Genomic DNA, 23,028 nt, shown 5'->3' on the forward strand with positions numbered 1-23,028 from the left:
TTTTAGTTTATGCTTTTGGATTGGATCTTGAGAGAATCACTACCTTCGTTAGAAGTCTCTATCATTACAGTTTGCTTTTTTATTTCCTTACTCTTTTATTTTCCATTTAGTTTGTTTAGAGTTACATATGGATATCTTTGATTTTGGAAAGTATTAATCCAAGCGTTATTTTTACATTTAATTTCATTATTTGTTTGAATCTCATCTTCCCTTTATTTCTTATTTTAAAAATAGCTTTTACTCAATTAATTTTAATTATCACGTCTCTTTTCTACTCCCTTTACAGGTTTGCAAATTTGGCATCCATGTTAATGGAGTAGGCTCCCAACTTGACTTTGGAGTTGATTAATAGGAGACCCTTGAGTTGGAATACTCAAGTGTTAATTTGTAATTGGAAGTTGTTGGATGACTCTCTAGTCACTAATGCTAATCCTTTCCTAGGAGAGGATTAGGACTTGTGAATCAGAGTTGGTTCACTTACTTGACTTTCCTTTATTCGGTAAAGGATAACTAAGTAGAAACAATATCCTCTTACTATTACTCTTGGGAAAATTCAACAAGGATAGAACTTCTGATTAATCTTCTCCTAGTCAAGGTTTTTTATTTCAATTACATAAAACCTCTTGTTAATTTTTAGTGCTTTAATTGATAGTCATTTATTTCTCTATTCCCCAACTCTAAAAATTCTCAGAATATTCCTTACCAATAACTTGTATTCTCTTGTCAACTCATTGGGAGACGACCTGGTGGTGTGCGAAATTGTGATCACTACTTTTCACAACTCAAATAATCCCTAGTAATGGCCCCAAAGACTTGGTGCTCAATACCATGGCATAAACACAACTTTGCACAACTAACCAGCAAGTGCACTGGGTCGTCCAAGTAATAAACCTTACGCGAGTAAGGGTCGATCCCACGGAGATTGTTGGTATGAAGCAAGCTATGGTCACCTTGTAAATCTTAGTCAGGCAGACTCAAATGGGTATAGATGATATATGAATAAAACATAAAGATAAAGATAGAGATACTTATGTATATCATTGGTGAGAGCTTCAGATAAGCGTATGAAGATGCTTTCCCTTCCGTCTCTCTGCTTTCATACTGTCTTCATCCAATCCTTCTTACTCCTTTCCATGGCAAGCTTATGCAAGGGTTTCACCGTTGTCAGTGGCTACCTCCCATCCTCTCAGTGGAAATGTTCAACGCACCCTGTCACGGCACGGCTATCCATCTGTCGGTTCTCGATCAGGCCGGAATAGAATCCAGTGATTCTTTTGCGTCTGTCACTAACGCCCCGCCCTCAGGAGTTTGAAGCACGTCACAGTCATTCAATCATTGAATCCTACTCAGAATACCACAGACAAGGTTAGACCTTCCGGATTCTCTTGAATGCCGCCATCAGTTCTTGCCTATACCACGAAGACTCTGATCTCACGGAATGGCTGGCTCGTTTGTCAGGCGAGCACTCGGTTGTCAGGCGATCAACCATGCATCGTGTATCAGGAATCCAAGAGATAAACACTAGAGCCTTGTTTGCTTGTAGAACAGAAGTGGTTGTCAGTCACTTTGTTCATAAGTGAGAATGATGATGAGTGTCACATAATCATCACATTCATCAAGTTCTTGAGTGCGAATGAATATCTTGGAATAAGAACAAGCGAAATTGAATAGAAGAACAATAGTAATTGCATTAATACTCGAGGTACAGCAGAGCTCCACACCTTAATCTATGGTGTGTAGAAACTCCACCGTTGAAAATACATAAGAACAAGGTCTAGGCATGGCCGTGAGGCCAGCCTCCCAAAGTGATCAAAAGATCTAAAGATCAAAAGATTCCAAAGATCAGAAGATGAAAATACAATAGTAAAAGGTCCTATATATAGAGAACTAGTAGCCTAAGGTGTACAACGATGAGTAAATGACATAAAAATCCACTTCCGGGCCCACTTGGTGTGTGCTTGGGCTGAGCATTGAAGCATTTTTCGTGTAGAGACTCTTCTTGGAGTTAAACGCCAGCTTTTGTGCCAGTTTGGGCGTTTAACTCCCATTTTGGTGCCAGTTCCGGCGTTTAACGCTGGGAATTCTGAAGGTGACTTTGAACGCCGGTTTGGGCCATCAAATCTTGGGCAAAGTATGGACTATCATATATTGCTGGAAAGCCCAAGATGTCTACTTTCCAACGCCGTTGAGAGCGCGCCAATTGGGCTTCTGTAGCTCCCGAAAATCCACTTCGAGTGCAGGGAGGTCAGAATCCAACAGCATCTGCAGTCCTTTTCAGTCTCTGGATCAGATTTTTGCTCAGGTCCTTCAATTTCAGCCAGAAAATACCTGAAATCACAGAAAAACACACAAACTCATAGTAAAGTCCAGAAAAGTGAATTTTAACTAAAAACTAATAAAAATATACTAAGAACTCAACTAAAACTACTAAAATCATACTAAAAACAATGCCAAAAAGCGTACAAATTATCCGCTCATCACCTGGGAATTCTACTCCCAGTTAATTAATTTTAAAATGTGACAACTCTTTTTAAATTGATAAGCGGGATTTTCGTCGGTTAAGAACTGTACTTGCAATGTTATTTCATTATAAATTCTTAATCGGCAATTTTTCGCCCGTCAATTTTTAGCGCCGTCGCCGGGGAGTTGCAACAGTGTGCTAAATTATTGGTTAGTGTAAATATTTTTAAATTTACGTACTTGCATATTTTATTTTATTTTATTTTATTACCACAAGCTCTATGTTTCTTTCATTGAATGACGCGTTTGTTACCAGATCCGAGCTTAGCCGCGTTTGATCCCGAAATTGAAAGAACTATTTCACGTATAAAGCGAGCTCGACGTCGGTTAGCCTCTGAGGGTGGTGAAGTGGTTACAACCAATTCACGAGTCTTATTTGAGGGTTAATCTGAAGCGCCATTTGAGAAAGAAACAAGCTCCTCTTCCACTGATTCTGTTGATTTATGCGCAGGTAATATGGCAGAGCCCAGAAGGATTACTCTCCAAGAAGCAGGGGCCCCGATCTTTACACTGCAACCGTATCAAGCGCGTCATCCAAATCTGGTTGCAGATTTTGAATTGAAGACTGTGCTAATCAACCTACTACCTAAGTTTCATAGCTTACCTGCTCAAGAGCCAATTAAGAAATTTCCAGACAGCTTGCTAAAAACTATTAGGCATCATAGTGCAAATGAGACTACTATTTTGCTACCTGCTTTCCCATTTTCGCTTGAGGGAAAGGCAAGGGAGTGGTTCTACACTCAACCTGAAGCAGTTGTTACAAACTGGGATTTGCTCATAAGGAAATTCCTGGATAAATACTTTCCAGCTGAAGTTGCAAATAGGCTGAGGAAAGAAATTTTCTGCATTATTCAAGGTGAAACAGAGAGTCTTTATGAGTATTGGGAACGATTCAGGAACCTCCTAGACTCATGTCCCCACCAAAAGATTGACCAGTTGGTGTTGATTTGCTATTTCACAAAAGGCATGAAGCCTCAAGGCAAGACTACATTAGATGCTGCGAGTAATGGCTTTCTGAAGAAGTACAAGATGGCGACAAAAGTGTGGCAACTGATCACCGATCTAGCTGAGTCTACCCAGAATGCCAGGCACAGGAACAACCATCCCAAGGCTATTGCGGAGGTTTCCTCTAGTATTGAGACTGCTGCTCTCACGCAGACTCTAGGAGAGATAACCAGCATACTAAAGCAGCTACAGCTGAATCAACAACAACCTCAGCCTCCCCCACAACAACAGTGTCAACAGTTGGTTTCTCATAGAATGTGCGGAATATGTGCCTGCTATACTCATTACACTGATGAATGTCCCCAACTCCAACAAGAAGACAACATCTTGGAAGATACCCATAATTTCTATGACTGCCCAAATCAAGGATACTATCAACAAAGCAGTAATTATAACCAGGGTGGGAACTACACTCAAGGTTGGCAAGACAACTCCAACCCAGGGTGGAGAGATAACTTGAACCAAGGGTGGAGAGGTAACTCCAACCAAGGGTGGAGAGATAACTACAATCAAGGAGGCAGAGATAATGGTGGAAATCAGAGGTGGAACAACACCAGCAATCAGCAGAACCGGTATCAATAGAACCAAAGCCAGCCTTACCGAGTACCTCACCAAAGGCAAGCCCAGGGACCTCAAAACAACCAACAGCAAGCCCCTTAAATTACTTACCCCCTTCCTCTTCCAATGACGAGTTGCTTCACTCTATTGCGCAAGGACAAAAGACCATGGAGAACACACTCAACTCTACCATAAACGGTCTGAACTCTACTTTACAAGCTCTCGTCTCCTGGATAGAATCATTGACTACCCTCTACAATCAACCTGCAAGCTCCAGTGCACTTCCTTTTCAACCTGCAAGCTCCAGTGCACTTCCTTTTCAACCTTTACCCAACCCCAAAGGAGGAATCAATGCCATTACTTTGAGGTCCGGAAGCACACTGCAAGAGAGGAGTCATAGGGAGTCAAGCTCAAAAGCAGACATCCTAATTGAAGACATTGTTGAGGTAGAGAATGCTGAAGAAGAGGATAAAATACAAGACATGGTTAAAGAAGAAGCAGCTCAACTGAGGAGTGGAGCGCCAAAGTAAGATAAGGTTGCAGGAGAAGCCATTCTCAGATGATCAAGAAGCTATCTCCTACATTTTGGAGATGCCCCCTAATGACTCAGGAAGACCATCATCTATCCTGCTTCGAAGGCCATTTCTGAAGACTTCAAGGTTCAAATTGGATGCCTTCTCAAGAACTTACTCGTTTGAGATAGATGGCAGAGCAGTGAGCTTCAACCTGGATGAAGCTATGAAGCACCCACCAGATGATCACTCCATCTTCCAGTGCGACATTATTGATGAGACCATGGCTGAAGTCCACCAGGAAGAAGTAGAAGGGATGAACATGGAGCAAGGTGCAAGTGTGGGGAAACCCTCTGAGCTTTCTGAAGATACCTTGCCACCACTAATGGCTCCAGATGATCAAGTGCCTAGCCATGAGTAGAAAATGGAATTGAAGCCCCTTCCACCCCACCTAAAGTATGCTTACCTTGAGGATAATCAGAGGCTTCCAGTTATCATTGCAAGGGAACTCACCTCCCAATAGGAGGAGTAGTTGCTTAGTGTGTTGAAAAAGCACAAGAAATCTATTGGGTGGAGCTTGGCGGATATAGTAGGCATCAGCCCTCAAGTCTGTGAGCACCGTATATTTTTAGAAGAGGGAGCAATGCCTGTCCATCAACCCCAATGGTGGCTGAACCCCACCATTCTAGAGGTTTTCAAGAAGAAAGTGACCAGACTGCTTGAAGCTGACATTATCTATCCAATCTCGGATAGTGAATGGGTTAGCCCAGTACTTGTGGTACTTAAGAAGTCTGGCATCACAACAGTGAAGAATGAGCATGTAGAACTCATGGCAACTAGAGTGCAGAACTCCTGGATGGTGTGTATTGATTATAGGCACCTCAACCAGGCTACTTGCAAGGATCACTACGCACTGCCTTTCATCGATCAGATGCTTGATCGCCTGTCAGGTAAATCCCACTACTATTTTCTAGATGGTTACACTGGCTATTTTCAAATTCATATAGCTCCTGAAGATCAGGAGAAAACTACTTTTACATGTCCCTTTGGAACGTATATAAGAGGATGCCTTTTGGCTTATGCAATGCACTGGCTACGTTCCAAAGATACATGATAAGCATTTTCTCATATCTTCTTGAGAACTATATGAAAGTTTTCATGGATGACTTTAGCATGTATGGTGATTCGTTTAACATTTTCTTAGATAGTTTAGCTAGAGTATTAGACAAGTGTGTTAGTTCAAACCTTGTATTGAATTTTGAAAAATGTCATTTTATGGAAAAATAGGGGATTGTTCTAGGATATGTTGTTTTTAATAGTGGTATTTCAGTTGATCCAGCAAAAGTAGACGTAATTGCTGGTTTACCTTACCCCTCATCTGTGAGGGAAGTCCGTTCATTTCTTGGTTTTGCAGGTTTTTACCGGCGATTTATCAAGGACTTCAGTAAGGTAGCACTACCTTTATCCCAACTGTTGCAGAAGCATATTGAATTCGAGCTGAGTGAGGACTGCATAGAAGCATTTGATAAGCTGAAGATCACCTTGACTCAAGCTCCGATTGTGAGAGGACAAGACTGGAGCCAGCCATTTGAGATAATGTGTGATGCCTCCAACTATGCAATAGGAGCGACGCTGGCTTAGCGCGACAGTAAGGACCCTTTTATAATTTCTTATGCTTCTAAGACCTTAGACGCTGCTCAGTCTAATTATACTACCACAGGAAAAGAGCTGCTGGCTATCGTTTTTGCTCTGGATAAATTTCGAGCTTACTTACTTGGTACTAAGGTGGTAGTATACTCAGACCATGCAGCCCTAACATATTTATTGGCCAAGAGAGAGTCCAAAAAAGGTTAATATGTTGGATATTGTTACTGCAAGAATTTGATTTAGAAATCAAAGATAGGAGTGGCTCCCAAAATTTAGTGGCAGACCACTTGAGTCGCCTAGAGCACATTAAGAATGACTCCACTCCTATCAATGATGCTTTTCCATTAGATAGCTTGCACAAAATATCTAAGGTAGTTCCTTGGTACGCACCTATAGATAATTATTTGGTTAGTCATACCTTCCCTCCAAATTTTACTAAGCATCAAAGGGACAAGCTTAAAAGCGAGTCCAAATATTATATATGGGATGATCCATATTTATGTAGATGTGGTGTTGACCAAGTAATTAGATGGTGTGTGCCACAATCAGAATTTCAGTCTATTTTGGAGGCCTGCCAGTCTTCTGAGAGTGACAAAAATTGGCCGATTAAGAATTTATAGAGAAAACAGCGTTGCAAGTATAGTTCTCAGCCGACTAAAATTCGCTTATCAATTTAGAAGGGGTTGTCACAAAATTTAGAAATAAAATACTGAAAGTATGAATCCCGGTCGTCTCCCAACGAGTTACAGAGAAGATGCTATTTTATTAACCAGAGGTTTTCCAATAAATTTTGGAGTTTGAGAAACAGAGAAATAGATAGTAGTAAATTCAGGTAAAAGCCTTGACCATGAGAAGATTAAATGGAAGTTCTATCCCTTGCCTATTGAACATTCCTAAGTGTAATAATAAAAGGGTTGTTATCCTACTTAGTTATCCCTCATATAATAAGAGAAAGTCAAGTAACTCTCAAACTAATCCTATCGCTTACGTCCTAATCCTCTCCTAAGAAAGGAGTTTTGTCGAAGACAGGAGAATTAGCCAACAACTTCCAAATAATATTAACACTTGAGTATTCCAACTCAAGGTTTTCCTTTTAATCAGCTTCGAATCAAGTTAGGGAACTACTCCATTATCATGAATATAACCTTCACAAAATTAAGAGTGGAATAAAAGAAAGACATGATAATTAATAACTAAAATTCAATTAAAAGTAAAAATGGTTCTTTTCATTAATAAATCCCAAAATCATGAACATACTTATCTAAACAGAGTCAATGGACAATAAAAGAGTAAAGGAATGGAGAAACAAACTAGAATGAGGAAGCTCCAACGGAGGTAATGAATTTTCTCAATATCCAAAGCAAAGCAATAAAACTCTAAAACTATGAATGTGAAGAAAACCTATAGGAAGGAGTAGTATTCTCTCTAGATTCCAAAACTAAACTAAAACTATGCAGAATGAGAATGTCCCCCGAGTCTCTGCGTGTTCCCTGGCTTTAGTCTGTGCTTTTGGGCCGAAAACTGGGTCAAAACTCGGCCCAAAATCGCCCCTAGCATTTTCCATTAATTCTGCAGATCTCGCATGTCACGCGTATGCATCAGTCACGTGTACGCGTCGCTGGTCATCTTGGCGTATCACCCAGACGCATCAAGTACGCGCACGCGTCTTTGTACAAACTCCAATCCACGCGTACGCGTCAGGCATGTGCACGCGTCGCTGCAAATTTCTCCATATTACGCGCATGCGTGAGCCATGCGTGCGCGTCGGTGCTCGCTAGATATCTCCTTAATTTCTTGTGTTCCTTCTATTTTTGCAAGCTTCCTCTCCATTCTCCAAGCCATTCCTGCCCTATAAAGCCTGAAATACTTAACACACAGATCACGACATCGAATGGTATAAAGGAAACTTGAAATACCCAAATTAAATGCTTTAGGAAGCAAGTTGTCAATCACAGAATAAAACTAGGAAGGAGTTGTAAAATCATGCAAATCATATGAATAAGTGGACAAGGACTTGATAAAACCCACTCAATTGAGCATAAGATAAACTATAAAATAGTGGTTTATCAACCTCCCCACACGTAAACATTAGTATGTCCTCATGCTTAGCTCAAGGAGATAAAATAAGTGACTAGGGAAAAGTAAGACTCATACAATGCAATGCAACCTATGTATTAATGCAACTATATGATTTTGTCTACTTGGTTAAAAATAAATAAGTTCTTTAAGACAAACATAAATTAAATTCCACTAATTCAAATCCGACAGTAAAGACAAGTAAACTTGTAAGAAGGTAGCTCATGAAAGCAGGGAACATAGAATCAAGCATTGAACCCTCACTGATATGCACTCTAGTCACTGATGACTTGCATCATCTACCCTTCTTTCTTGCATAAAGAAGACCATAAAAGAGCATAAATCTCATTTAATCAGTACAATTCATGCATTATTTGATGAATATTATGGTACACTACTTTGAGATGAGTTGTGCTGAATTGCAGGTGAAAAAGGTATCAAAAATGGGAAGAAGACAAACAAGAAGTTAGGCGTGTGAGATCGGCATGTCACTTGGGGGCAAACGCCAAAAAAATGCACTGGCGTGGCACGCTAGGAGCTAAGCATGGCTCGCCAGTACTAAATTCCATAAGGGAGATCCAAGCATGCATGTGGGCATGGCACGCCAGGGACTAGGCGTGGAACGCCAATACAAAATTACAAAGAGCAAAATGGAGGAAACAAAAGGGGCGTGGCACGCCTGACCCATCAATAACTATGGGCGTGCCACTTGAAGTCGAAGGCGTGGCACGCTAACTCACTACCTCAAGAAGAACCTCCACTACGGCGTGCCACTTGGTGTCGAAGGCGTGGCACGCCAACTCCAAAAAGTCACTTTGGCGTGCCCCTTGATGACCTAGGCGTGGCACACCAAGCTTGAAGAGTGCACATATACATGGGCGTGCCACTTGAGCAGCATGGCATGGCACGCTGCTACAATGATCCAGAGAAGGGGCTAAAGGCAATTGAAGACTGGGCGTGCCACTTGAAGTCGAAGGTGTGGCACGCCAACCTCTCAACCTCACTTGGGCGTGCCACTTGGTGTCGAAGGCATGGCACGCCAGTTCCAAAAAGTTACTTTGGCGTACAACTTGAAGGCCAAGGTGTGGCACGCCACTTACTGGAGCGAGACAAGATCATGGGCGTGGCACGCCAACCTTTAGGCATGGCACGCTGGTATAAGTTTACAGAGAGGGTGGAAGAGGCCAAGTACATGGGGCGTGCCACTTGGTATCGAAGGCGTGGCACGCCAATCACTATTCTTCACTTAGGCATGACACTTGAGCAACTAGGCGTGGCACGCCAGTGTCATTCAAAGGCCAAAGCATCATTGGGGCGTGCCACTTGAGTTCGTGGCATGGCACGCCAAACAGAGGAACCACTCACTCACAAAGGGGCGTGGCAGGCCAGACCCTGGGCATGCCACGCTAGTGTAACTTTCCAGAGAAGCTTAGCCAAGCACATAACAAGGGCGTGGCACGCCAGACCCTGGGCGTGCCATGCTAGTTCAAGTTTCCAGAGGCAAACGAAGTGGAAAAAATCAAAGGGCGTGCCACTTGAGCTCAAAGGTGTGGCACGCCAACACAAGAATGCCACTATGGCGTGCCACTTCAGTTCGAAGGCGTGACACGCCAAGGTTGACAAGGGACGAACGTGCCACTTGAAGGATTGAGCGTGGCACGCCAAGCCATTTTGAAGGGCACATGACACGCCGATGAAGAGCCAGCCACACGCCAGCTAAGGAGTCACGTTTATTCAGTGTTTTCTTTCCCTCCAAAATGTAATTTTCCCTTTTTCACTTTTGTATTTTCTTTATTTTCACTATGAGTAGTATAAATACCCCCAAAGAGTATTGAAGAAGGGTTAAGCAGTTAGTTCTAGATCCACTTTTACACTCCACTTTTGAGTACTTTTCAAGCTATGAGTAGCTAACTTCCCTCTCATTGAGAGAGGGAGCTCTGTTGTAGTTGATGGATTGATAATAGTGAAATTCTTCTTCGCTTTATCTTCTATTTGATTTGCTAGGGGGAATTTCGTTCTTAATGCTTAGTGTTCAATCATCTTGGGAAAGAGGTTGAATGCAATTGGGTTTCATGGGAACATTGGGAAAGGAAACATGAAACCATGCCTGAAATCCCTTCTCACACTTGAGTAGATTCTGGGTTTTGGTGATGGAATACGTGACATATAATCCCCCCTCTACTTGGACCTACAAAGGTGTGTGGTATAATCAGGGACTGATGAGCGGATATTTTATACGCTTTTTGGGGGTAAATTCATGTAGATTTTAGTATGTTTTAATTAGTTTTTAATAGAATTTTATTAGTTTTTAAGCAAAAATCATATTTCTGGACTTTACTATGAGTGTGTGTATTTTTCTTTGATTTCAGGTATTTTCTGGCTGAAATTGAGGAAGCTGAGCAAAAATCTGACTTAGGCTGAAAAAGGACTGCTGATGCTGTTGGATCCTGACCTCCCTGCACTTGAAATGGATTTTCTGGAGCTACAGGAGTCCAATTGGCGCGCTCTCAACGGCGTTGGAAAGTAGACATCCAGGGCTTTCCAGCAATATATAATAGTCCATACTTTGCGCGAAGATAAACGACGTAACTTGGCGTTGAACGCCAAGTACATGCTGTTGTCTGGAGTTAAACGCCAGAAAAACGTCATGATCCGGAGTTGAACGCCCAAAACACGTCATAACTTGGAGTTCAACTCCAAGAAAAGCCTCTACTCGTGGATAGCTTTAGTCTCAGCCCCAGCACACACCAAGTGGGCCCCAGAAGTGGATTTCTGCACCAATTATCTTAGTTTACTCATATTCTGTAAACCTAGGTTACTAGTTTACTATTTAAACAACTTTTAGAGAATTATTCTGGACCTCATGACATTTTCAGATCTGAATTACATACTTTTTGACGGCATGAGTCTCTAAACTCCATTGTTGGGGGTGAGGAGCTCTGCAGCGTCTCGATGAATTAATACAATTCCTTTATTTTCCATTCAAACACGCTTGTTCTTATCTAAGATGTTCATTCGCGCTTAATTATGGAGAAGGTGATGAACCGTGACACTCATCACCTTCCTCAGTCCATGAACGTGTGTCTGACAACCACCTGCGTTCTACATCAGATTGAATGAGTATCTCTTAGATTCCTTAATCAGAATCTTCGTGGTATAAGCCGGATTGATGGCGGCATTCATGAGAATCCGGAAAGTCTAAACCTTGTCTGTGGTATTCCGAGTAGGATTCTGGGATTGAATGACTGTGACGAGATTCAAACTCCTGAAGGCTGGGCGTTAGTGACAAGCGCAAAAGAATCAATGGATTCTATTCCAACCTGATTGAGAACCGACAGATGATTAGCCGTGCTGTGACAGAGCAGAGGAACGTTTTCACTGAGAGGATGGGAGGTAGCCATTGACAACGGTGACACCCTACATAGAGCTTGCCATGGAAGGGACCCAGCGTGTGGGAAGAGGACTTCAAGGAGAAGTAAAAATTCAAAGGACAAAGCATCTCCAAAACTCCAACATATTTCTCATTACTGCACACCAAGTAACGATTTGATTCTCTTTTATTTTTCTAATAATTTTAAACACTTTGACTTCTTACAATTAAATCCAAATAATCTTATTGGCCTCCTGACTAAGATTAATAAAACAAATATAGCTTGCTTCAAACCAATAATCTCCGTGGGATCGACCCTTACTCACGTAAGGTATTACTTGGACGACCCAGTACACTTGCTGGTTAGTTGTGCGGATCACAAATTCGTGCACCAAGTTTTTGGTGCCGTTGCCGGGGATTATTCGAGTTTGAACAACTAAAGGTTTATTTTATTTCTTAGATTAGGAATAATTTATTTTTATTGTTATAGAGTCATTAAATCTTGATAGGATAGTTTCTTTTCAAAAATTTCTTTTCAAAATTTATTATTTTTCTTAATTAATTGCTAATTTTCGTGAGTCTAGTGTTTTGTTCTAAGTTTGGTGTGAATTACATGTCTTATATTTTTCTTTAAAATTTTCGACTTGTGTTCTTTGTTCTTCATTGATCTTCAAGTTGTTCTTGTTTATCTTTCTTGTTGATCTTGAGTTTTTCTTGCTTTGTGTTTTTTCTTGTTTCACTTGTGTTCTTTTTAAAAAAACATTAATTGGAATATTCAGAACAAGTGTTACATTTACTCCCAATTGGCTAGAATATTGGCTTATATTCTTGATAATTGGGTATACGCTTTGGAACCTTTTTCAAAAATAATTTTTCTTTGATTGAATCTTGTGCCAAACTTTAAGTTTGGTGTTTTCTTGTTAATCTTTTTATAATTTTCGAAAATTTTATTAAAGTTTTCTAAAAATCTTAAGTTTGGTGTTCTTTCTTTTGTTCTTGGTGTTCTTGTGAATCTTCAAAGTGTTCTTGAGTTTTTCTTGTGTCTTGATCTTAAAATTTTTAAGTTTGGTGTTCCTTGGTGTTTTCCCTCCAAAAATTTTCGAAAATAAGGAGCATTAGATCTAAAAATTTTAAGTCTTGTGTCTTTTGTGTGTTTTTCTTTTTCATCATAAAATTCAAAATTCAAAAAAATTATATTTTCTAACTAATTTTGAACTACTTTTTTCGAAAAGTTTATATAAAAATTCAAATTTCAATTTCAAAATATTTCCAATTTCTTTTATTTATTTCGTTTTTTATTTTATTTTATAAAAATTAAATTAAAAAAAAATAATATCAACATATAAATTATCCCTTGTATTCCATCATGGAAGCAAGTAGGAATGAACAGTCCAAGAGGACTCTGGGGTCATATGCTAACCCCACTACTGCTTCATATGGGAGTAGTATCTGTATACCCTCCATTGGAGTTAGTAGCTTTGAGTTGAATCCTCAGCTCATTATCATGGTGCAGCAAAACTGTCAGTATTCTGGTCTTCCACATGAAGAACCTATAGAGTTTCTGGCACAACTTTTGCAAATTGCTGACACAGTACATGATAAGGAAGTGGATCAGGATGTCTACAGATTATTACTGTTTCCATTTGCTGTAAAAGATCAAGCTAAGAGGTGGTTAAATAACCAGCCTAAGAACAGCATAAAAACATGGAAGCAGCTGTCAGAAAAATTCCTGAATCACTATTTCCCTCCAAAACGGATGACACAGCTAAGGCTAAGCATCCAAGGCTTCAAACAAGGAGATAATGAATCTCTTTATGATGCCTGGGAGAGATACAGAGAGATGCTAAGAAAATGCCCCTCTGAAATGTTTTCAGAATGGGTGCAATTAGACATCTTCTATTATGGGCTTACAGAAAAAGCTCAGATTTCTCTAGATCACTCAGCTGGTGGATCTATACATATGAGAAAAACAATTGAAGAAGCTCAAGAGCTTATTGATACAGTTGCCAGAAATCAACATCTGTACCTAAGCAGTGAATCTTCCATGAAAGAAGAAGCTAAATCAGTAACTGCTGAACTCAGTCCGGTGGATCAGGCTAATGAATTCAATCAGCAATTAGACTTTCTAACTCAGCAGCTAGCCGAATTCAAGGAAATATTACAGGAAACAAGAATGGCTAACAGGAATATGGAAGTACAATTAAAGCAGACAGAAAAGCAACTGTCAAAACAAATAGCAGAAGAATGCCAAGCAGTTCAATTAAGAAGTGGAAAAACATTAAATACCTCACTTCAAAGCAGCAGGAAACCAAGAAATGAACAAATGGCTACTCAAAATCCCTCTGAGGACAGTAAGAGCCCAGAGAGGAATAAAGCTGGCGCTGAACGCCCAGACCATGCTCATTCCTGGCGTTCAACGCCAGAAACAAGCATGAATCCGGCGTTGAACGCCCAAAAGGAGCATGGTTCTGGCGTTCAAACGCCAGTAACAAACAAGGAAGTGGCGTCTAACGCCACTCCAGCTTCCACCCCTGGCATTCAAATGCCAGTGGGGGATCAGTCACATACAAGTGCTGATGACAACCCTTCTAAAAAAGCTTCCCAACCCACTTCTGTAGGTAATAAACCTGCAGCAACTAAGGTTGAGGAATACAAAGCCAAAATGCCTTATCCTCAAAAACTCCGCCAAGCGGAACAGGATAAGCAATTTGCCCGCTTTGCAGACTATCTCAGGACTCTTGAAATAAAGATTCCGTTTGCAGAAGCACTTGAGCAAATACCATGTTATGCTAAGTTCATGAAAGAGATCTTAAGTCATAAGAAGGATTGGAGGGAAACTGAAAAAGTTTACCTCACTGAAGAATGCAGTGCAGTCATTCTGAAAAGCTTACCTGAGAAGCTTAAAGATCCTGGGAGCTTTATGATACCATGCACATTAGAGGGCACTTGCACCAAGCAAGCTTTATGTGATCTCGGGGCAAGTATCAACCTAATACCTGCATCTACTATCAGAAAGCTTGGTTTAACTGAAGAAATCAAACCAACCAGGATATGTCTTCAACTTGCTGATGGCTCCATTAAATACCCATCAGGCGTGATTGAGGACATGATTGTCAAGGTTGGGCCATTTGCCTTTCCTACTGACTTTGTGGTGTTGGAAATGGAGGAGCACAAGAGTGCAACTCTCATTCTAGGAAGACCTTTCCTAGCAACTGGCCGAACCCTCATTGACGTCCAAAAAGGGGAAGTAACCTTGAGAGTCAATGAGGAAGAGTTCAAATTGAATGTTGTCAAAGCCATGCAACATCCAGACACCCCAAATGACTGCATGAGTGTTGATATTATTGACTCTCTGGTAAGAGAGGTCAATATGGCTGAGAGTCTCGAATCAGAGCTAGAAGACATCTTTAAGGACGTTCAGCCTGATCTGGAGGAGTCAGAGAGAATAGTAAAACCTCTGAAAATCCCTCAGGAAGAGGAGAAACCTCCTAAACCCGAGCTCAAACCATTACCACCTTCCCTAAAATATGCATTTCTGGGAGAAGGTGATACCTTTCCTGTAATCATAAGCTCTACCTTAGAGCCACAGGAAGAGGAAGCACTAATTCAAGTGCTAAGGACACACAAGACAGCTCTTGGGTGGTCCATCAGTGATCTTAAGGGCATTAGCCCAGCTAGATACATGCACAAGATCTTACTGGAGGGTGACGCCAAGCCAGTGGTTCAACCACAAAGGCGGCTGAACCCAGCCATGAAGGAAGCAGTGCAGAAAGAGGTCACTAAGTTACTAGAGGCTGGGATTATTTATCCTATTTCTGACAGCTCCTGGGTGAGCCCTGTCCAAGTCGTCCCTAAGAAAGGTGGCATGACAGTGGTTCATAATGAAAAAAATGAACTGGTTCCTACAGGAACAGTTACTGGGTGGCGTATGTGTATTGATTACAGAAGACTCAATACAGCCACCAGAAAGGATCATTTTCCTTTACCATTCATAGATCAGATGCTAGAAAGACTAGCAGGCCATGAATACTACTGCTTCCTGGATGGATATTCAGGTTATAATCAAATTGCAGTAGATCCCCAGGATCAGGAGAAAACGGCATTCACATGCCCATCTGGAGTATTTGCATACAGAAGGATGCCATTTGGCCTGTGCAATGCACCTGCAACCTTTCAGAGGTGCATGCTCTCAATTTTCTCTGATATGGTGGAAAAATTTCTGGAAATCTTAATGGATGACTTTTCAGTGTTTGGAGACTCATTCAGCTCCTGCCTTAACCATTTAGCACTTGTTCTAAAGAGATGCCAAGAGACTAACCTGGTTTTAAACTGGGAGAAGTGTCACTTTATGGTGACTGAAGGAATTGTCCTAGGGCACAAAATCTCGAACAAGGGGATAGAGGTGGATCAAGCTAAGGTAGAGGTAATTGAAAAACTACCACCACCTGCTAATGTTAAGGCAATCAGAAGCTTTCTGGGGCATGCAGGATTCTACAGGAGGTTTATAAAGGATTTTTCAAAAATCGCCAAACCTCTGAGCAACCTGCTAGCTGCTGACACGACATTTATCTTTGATAAAGAGTGTCTGCAAGCATTTGAGACTCTGAAAGCTAGATTGGTTACAGCACCAATCATCTCTGCACCAGACTGGACATTACCATTTGAATTAATGTGTGATGCCAGTGACCATACCATTGGTGCAGTGTTGGGACAAAGGCATGACAAGCTTCTGCACGTCATTTACTATGCCAGCCGTGTTTTAAATGACGCACAGAAGAATTACACAACCACAGAAAAAGAGCTACTTGCAGTGGTTTACGCCATTGACAAATTCAGGTCCTATTTAGTAGGATCAAAAGTGATTGTGTATACAGATCATGCTGCTCTTAAATATCTACTCATAAAGCAGGATTCAAAACCCAGACTTATAAGATGGGTGCTGCTTCTGCAAGAGTTTGATATAGAAATAAGAGACAGAAAAGGGATAGAGAATCAAGTAGCAGATCACCTGTCCCGAATAGAACCAGTAGAAGGGGCGTCCCTCCCTCTCACTGAGATCTCTGAAACCTTTCCGGATGAGCAACTCTTTGCCATCCAAGAGGTGCCATGGTTTGCAGACATTGCAAATTACAAGGCAGTGAGATTTATACCCAAAGAGTACAGTAGACAGCAAATAAAGAAGCTGATCACAGACGCAAAGTATTATCTTTGGGATGAGCCGTATCTCTTTAAGAGATGTGCAGACGGAGTAATCCGTAGATGTGTGCCTAAGGAAGAAGCACAGAAGATCCTATGGCACTGCCATGGATCACAGTATGGAGGACATTTTGGAAGTGAGCGAACAGCCACAAGAGTCCTCCAATGTGGCTTCTACTGGCCTACTCTCTATAAAGACTCCTGAGTGTATGTACTTAATTGTGACAGTTGCCAAAGATCTGGCAATCTACCTCACAGTTACTCCATGCCTCAACAAGGGATCTTAGAGATTGAGTTGTTTGATGTATGGGGCATTGACTTCATGGGACCTTTCCCACCATCATACTCAAACACTTATATTCTGGTGGCAGTGGATTATGTATCCAAATGGGTGGAGGCTATTGCAACACCCACCAATGACACTAAAACAGTGTTAAAATTCTTCCAGAAACACATCTTCAGCAGATTTGGTATCCCTAAAGTATTAATCAGTGATGGGGGCACTCATTTCTGTAATAAACAGCTTTACTCTGCTCTGGTGCGTTATGGAGTTAGCCACAGGGTAGCTACTCCATATCACCCACAAACTAATGGGCAAGCTGAAGTCTCAAATAGAGAACTCAAACGAATCCTGGAACGGACTGTAATTAACCGTAGAAGGGATTGGGCAAGAAGCTTGGATGATGCTCTGTGGGCATACAGAACAGCATTCAAGACCCCTATAGGGACCTCTCCATACCAGCTTGTGTATGGAAAGGCATGTCACTTGCCAGTGGAACTGGAACACAAGGCCTATTGGGCAACCAGATTCCTAAACCTTGATGCCAAGTTTGCTGGAGAAAAAAGATTGCTCCAGTTAAATGAGCTAGAGGAATTTAGACTCAATGCTTTCAAGAATGCAAAGATTTACAAAGAGAAAGCGAAAAGATGGCATGATAAGAAATTGTCATCCAGAGTCTTTGAGCCGGGGCAGAAAGTTCTGCTATTTAATTCTAGGCTCAAATTATTCCCCGGGAAATTAAAATCCCGGTGGAGAGGTCCATATGTCATTACAAACGTATCACCATATGGATACATAGAGCTTCAGGATAATGACTCTAACAAAAAGTTCATTGTTAATGGACAAAGAGTTAAACATTATCTTGAAGGCAATTTTGAGCAAGAATGCTCAAAACTGAGACTTAATTAAAACTCAGTAATAGTCCAGCTAATGACATTAAAGAAGCGCTTGTTGGGAGGCAACCCAGCCAATCACAAAATTTAATTTTATTTGTTTCTGTTGGTTTTTACAGGTATAGATCAAAATATCCTCAAGGTAAAATAGCAATTGATTGGGTTCACAAAGTTAAAGGGGAATTTGGAAGTTCACTGGCGAAAAAAGGCCAGTAAGAAACATTTTGGGCGTTGAACGCCCAAAAGAAGCACCCACTGGGCGTTCAACGCCAGTAAGGGTAGCCATCTGGGCGTTAAACGCCAGAAAGGAGCATCTTCTGGGCATTAAACGCCAGAAAGAAGCACCTTCTGGGCGTTTAACGCCAGATTGACAGCATCCTGGGCGTTCAGAAAAACGCCCAGTGACAAAGGACTTCCTGGCGTTCAACGCCAGAAAGATGCATCAGCTGGGCGTTGAACGCCCAGGAGAAGCAACATGTGGGCGTTAAATGCCCAAAACATGCAGCATTTGGGCGTTTAACGCCAGGATGGTGGGGAGGAGGTAAAATTCATTTTTTTACAATTTTTCTAAATTTTTATGTTTCAATTCATAATTTCTTGCATCAACATGTTTCAAAATGTCATCCTTCAAATCAAATTGGTTTTCTAAGAACCCTAATTTCTAAAATCCCTTTTTCAAAAATTTCAAATATATCTTAATCCATAAAGACAAATTATTTTTCAATCCAATCCAACTCTTTTAAAGTTTGTTTTCAAAACTCAATTATCTTTTTAAAATCTTTTTCAAAATTAAAAATTCAGATTTATCTATTTAATTATTGTTCATATCTTTCCTTTTTTTAACTATATCTTTTTCTTATCATATCTATCTTTTCTAAATCATATCTTCTATCTTATTCTTTTCTTATTTTCGAAATTTCCCACCCCCTCCCTATATATTGAGTTCGGCGCCCCACTCATCATCACCTTGCAACACTTGCTCTACTCCTATCCCTCTTTTTTCTTCTCTTTTGCTTGAGGACAAGCAAAATTCTAAGTTTGGTGTGGTTATCCGTGATCACAAAAACATACTCATCAAAATCATGGCTCCTAAATGAAAACAACCCACCTCAAGAGGCAAGAAAGAGAGTACTCCAAAGCCACTTTGGAATCAAGGAAAGTTCTTAACTAAAGAACATTCAGACCATTATTACAAAATAATGAGTCACAGATCAGTGATCCCAGAAGTCAAATTTGATCTGAAAGAAGATGAATATCAAGAGATTCAAGAGCAAATTCGAATCAGGAATTGGGAAATTCTGGCCAATCCTGAAACGAAAGTGGGAAGAAACATGGTTCAGGAGTTCTATGCTAATCTATGGCAGACAGACAGGCAAAGAATAATTGGAGCTGCTCTCTATGACCATCGGACCTTAGTCAGAGGAAAGATTGTTCATACCCATCCTGACAAGATCAGGGAGATATTTAAGATTCCTCAACTGAAAGATGACCCAGACTCCTTTAACAGGAGAATGATGAGGGTAAATAAAGGTCTAGACAAGATTCTAGAGGATATATGCATCCCTGAAGCCAGGTGGACCACCAGCACCACTGGCACCCCAATTCAACTCAAAAGAGAAGATCTAAAACCAGTAGCCAGAGGCTGGCTGGATTTCATTGGGCATTCCATATTGCCCACCAGCAACCGTTCTGAAGTTACCATTAAAAGAGCAGTAATGATTCACTGCATCATGTTGGGAAAAGAAGTAGAAGTCCATCAACTGATCTCATGTGAACTATACAAAATAGCAAACAGGAATTTCAAGGACACCAAATTGGCCTATCCAAGCTTAATTTCTATGGTCTGCAAAGATGCCGGAGTAAAGATGGGAATAACAGAGTATATTCCAGTTGAGAGGCCAATCACTGGAATATCAATGGTCAGGCAACAGCAACAAGATGATTCAGCCAAGAGGAGGGCACAGGAAGCCCTTCCAGAATTGCCTCAATTCGAATATTGGGAACATCTTGAGGCTTCTATTTCCAAATTGCAAGAAGCTATGGACCAAATAAAGGAAGAACAGAACAATCAAAGTAGCATGCTTTGCAAACTGCTTAAGGAACAGGAAGAGCAAGGGCGTGATCTAAGGGAGCTAAAGCGCCAAAAATTAATCCTTGAAAAGCACCCCACAGATTAGAGGAACATCTACTCCTCAAAACAACAGGTTGCTGAGTTCCAATTTTTCTGCTTTAACTTAGTGATAGTATTATTATAGAAATTTACCTTAGGAGATATTTAGTAATAGTAATTAGTATGTCTATTTTGATTTTTATTTCCAATTAAGCTATAATTTATTTTTCTCATCATCATCAGGCATGAGTAAAGTAGTAGATTTTTTTTAGAATAAAGAAGAAATCTATATTTTTCGAGTTCTTAATAATAAAAATTATAATTAATTATGTGTGGTGGCAATGCTTTTTGTTCTCTGAATGAATGCTTGAACAGTGCATAACTTGTACTTTGAATTTGATGAATATTGGCTCCTGAAAGAATGAGGAACACGAAAATTATTATTAATGATCTGAAAAATCATGAAATTGATTCTTGAAGCAAGAAAAAGCAGTCAAAAAAAAAAAAGAGAGAAGAAGCAGTAGAAAAAGCCAATAGCCCTTAAAACCAAAAGGCAAGGGTGAAAAGGATCCAAGGCTTTGAGCATCAGTGGATAGGAGGGTCTAAGGAAATAAGTTCCTGGCCTAAGCGGCTAAACCAAGCTGTCCCTAACCATGTGCTTGTGGCATGCAGGTCCAAGTTACAAACTTGAGACTGAGTGGTTAAAGTCGTGATCCAAGGCAAACAGAGTGTGCTCAAGAGCTCTGGACACCTCTGACTGGGGACTCTAGCAAAGCTAAGTCACAATCTGAAAAAGGTTCACCTAGTCATGTGTCTGTGGCATTTATGTATCTGGTGGTAATACTGGAAAACAAAGTGCTTAGGGCCACGGCCAAGACTCATAAAATAACTGTGTTCAAGAATCAACATACTACACTAAGAGAATCAATAATACTATCTGAATTCTGAGTTCCTATGGATGCCAATCATTCTGAAATTCAAAGGATAAAGGGAGATGCCAAAACTGTTCAGAAACAAAAAGCTACAAGCCCCGCTCATCTAAAAAGAATCTGAGCTCCATTTAAAACTCGTAAATATTATTACTTCCTAATTTCTCTCATCCTACTTTATTTATCTAGTTTCTTGAGGACAAGCAACAGTTTAAGTTTGGTGTTGTGATGAGCGGATATTTTATACGCTTTTTGGGGGTAAATTCATGTAGATTTTAGTATGTTTTAATTAGTTTTTAATAGAATTTTATTAGTTTTTAAGCAAAAATCATATTTCTGGACTTTACTATGAGTGTGTGTATTTTTCTTTGATTTCAGGTATTTTCTGGCTGAAATTGAGGAAGCTGAGCAAAAATCTGACTTAGGCTGAAAAAGGACTGCTGATGCTGTTGGATCCTGACCTCCCTGCACTCGAAATGGATTTTCTGGAGCTACAGGAGTCCAATTGGCGCGCTCTCAAGGCGTTGGAAAGTAGACATCCAGGGCTTTCCAGCAATATATAATAGTCCATACTTTGCGCGAAGATAGACGACGTAACTTGGCGTTGAACGCCAAGTACATGCTGCTGTCTGGAGTTAAACGCCAGAAAAACGTCATGATCCGGAGTTGAACGCCCAAAACACGTCATAACTTGGAGTTCAACTCCAAGAAAAGCCTCTACTCGTGGATAGCTTTAGTCTCAGCCCCAGCACACACCAAGTGGGCCCCAGAAGTGGATTTCTGCACCAATTATCTTAGTTTACTCATATTCTGTAAACCTAGGTTACTAGTTTACTATTTAAACAACTTTTAGAGAATTATTCTGGACCTCATGACATTTTCAGATCTGAATTACATACTTTTTGACGGCATGAGTCTCTAAACTCCATTGTTGGGGGTGAGGAGCTCTGCAGCGTCTCGATGAATTAATACAATTCCTTTATTTTCCATTCAAACACGCTTGTTCTTATCTAAGATGTTCATTCGCGCTTAATTATGGAGAAGGTGATGAACCGTGACACTCATCACCTTCCTCAGTCCATGAACGTGTGTCTGACAACCACCTCCGTTCTACATCAGATTGAATGAGTATCTCTTAGATTCCTTAATCAGAATCTTCGTGGTATAAGCCGGATTGATGGCGGCATTCATGAGAATCCGGAAAGTCTAAACCTTGTCTGTGGTATTCCGAGTAGGATTCTGGGATTGAATGACTGTGACGAGCTTCAAACTCCTGAAGGCTGGGCGTTAGTGACAAGCGCAAAAGAATCAATGGATTCTATTCCAACCTGATTGAGAACCGACAGATGATTAGCCGTGCTGTGACAGAGCAGAGGAACGTTTTCACTGAGAGGATGGGAGGTAGCCATTGACAACGGTGACACCCTACATAGAGCTTGCCATGGAAGGGACCCAGCGTGTGGGAAGAGGACTTCAAGGAAAAGTAGAAATTCAAAGGACAAAGCATCTCCAAAACTCCAACATATTTCTCATTACTGCACACCAAGTAACGATTTGATTCTCTTTTATTTTTCTAATAATTTTAAACACTTTGACTTCTTACAATTAAATCCAAATAATCTTATTGGCCTCCTGACTAAGATTAATAAAATAAATATAGCTTGCTTCAAACCAATAATCTCCGTGGGATCGACCCTTACTCACGTAAGGTATTACTTGGACGACCCAGTACACTTGCTGGTTAGTTGTGCGGATCACAAATTCGTGCACCAGGGACCAAGCATATCTCTCTTCATGAGCAATTAGACCAAGGAATTGGCTATTGATTAATATCTGAGAGGTTGAGTCACCAAGGGATTGGGGCTCAATCAATCAAGATTGCCAAGAGGTCAATGAGTTGCATGATTGAAGAAGATTTAAGCTAGATTTGAT

General features: G+C 40.6%; 1 protein-coding gene across 1 annotated transcript; it reads left to right on the forward strand.

The window, feature by feature from the left end:
• The first annotated feature begins 2,976 nt into the window (after positions 1 to 2,976).
• Positions 2,977 to 4,107, forward strand: LOC130981385 (uncharacterized). Its single transcript, XM_057904989.1, has one exon. The coding sequence runs from the start codon at positions 2,977 to 2,979 to the stop codon at positions 4,105 to 4,107; it is 1,131 nt and encodes a 376-aa protein (XP_057760972.1).
• Positions 4,108 to 23,028: the final 18,921 nt, after the last annotated feature.

This window comes from Arachis stenosperma, chromosome 1, assembly GCF_014773155.1.
Source record: "Arachis stenosperma cultivar V10309 chromosome 1, arast.V10309.gnm1.PFL2, whole genome shotgun sequence".
NCBI classification, from domain to species: Eukaryota; Viridiplantae; Streptophyta; class Magnoliopsida; order Fabales; family Fabaceae; genus Arachis; species Arachis stenosperma.

Bases quoted from the DNA above. Each gene is read 5' to 3' on its own strand.
- LOC130981385 (XM_057904989.1), top strand. From the start codon at position 2,977: ATGGCAGAGCCCAGAAGGATTACTCTCCAAGAAGCAGGGGCCCCGATC.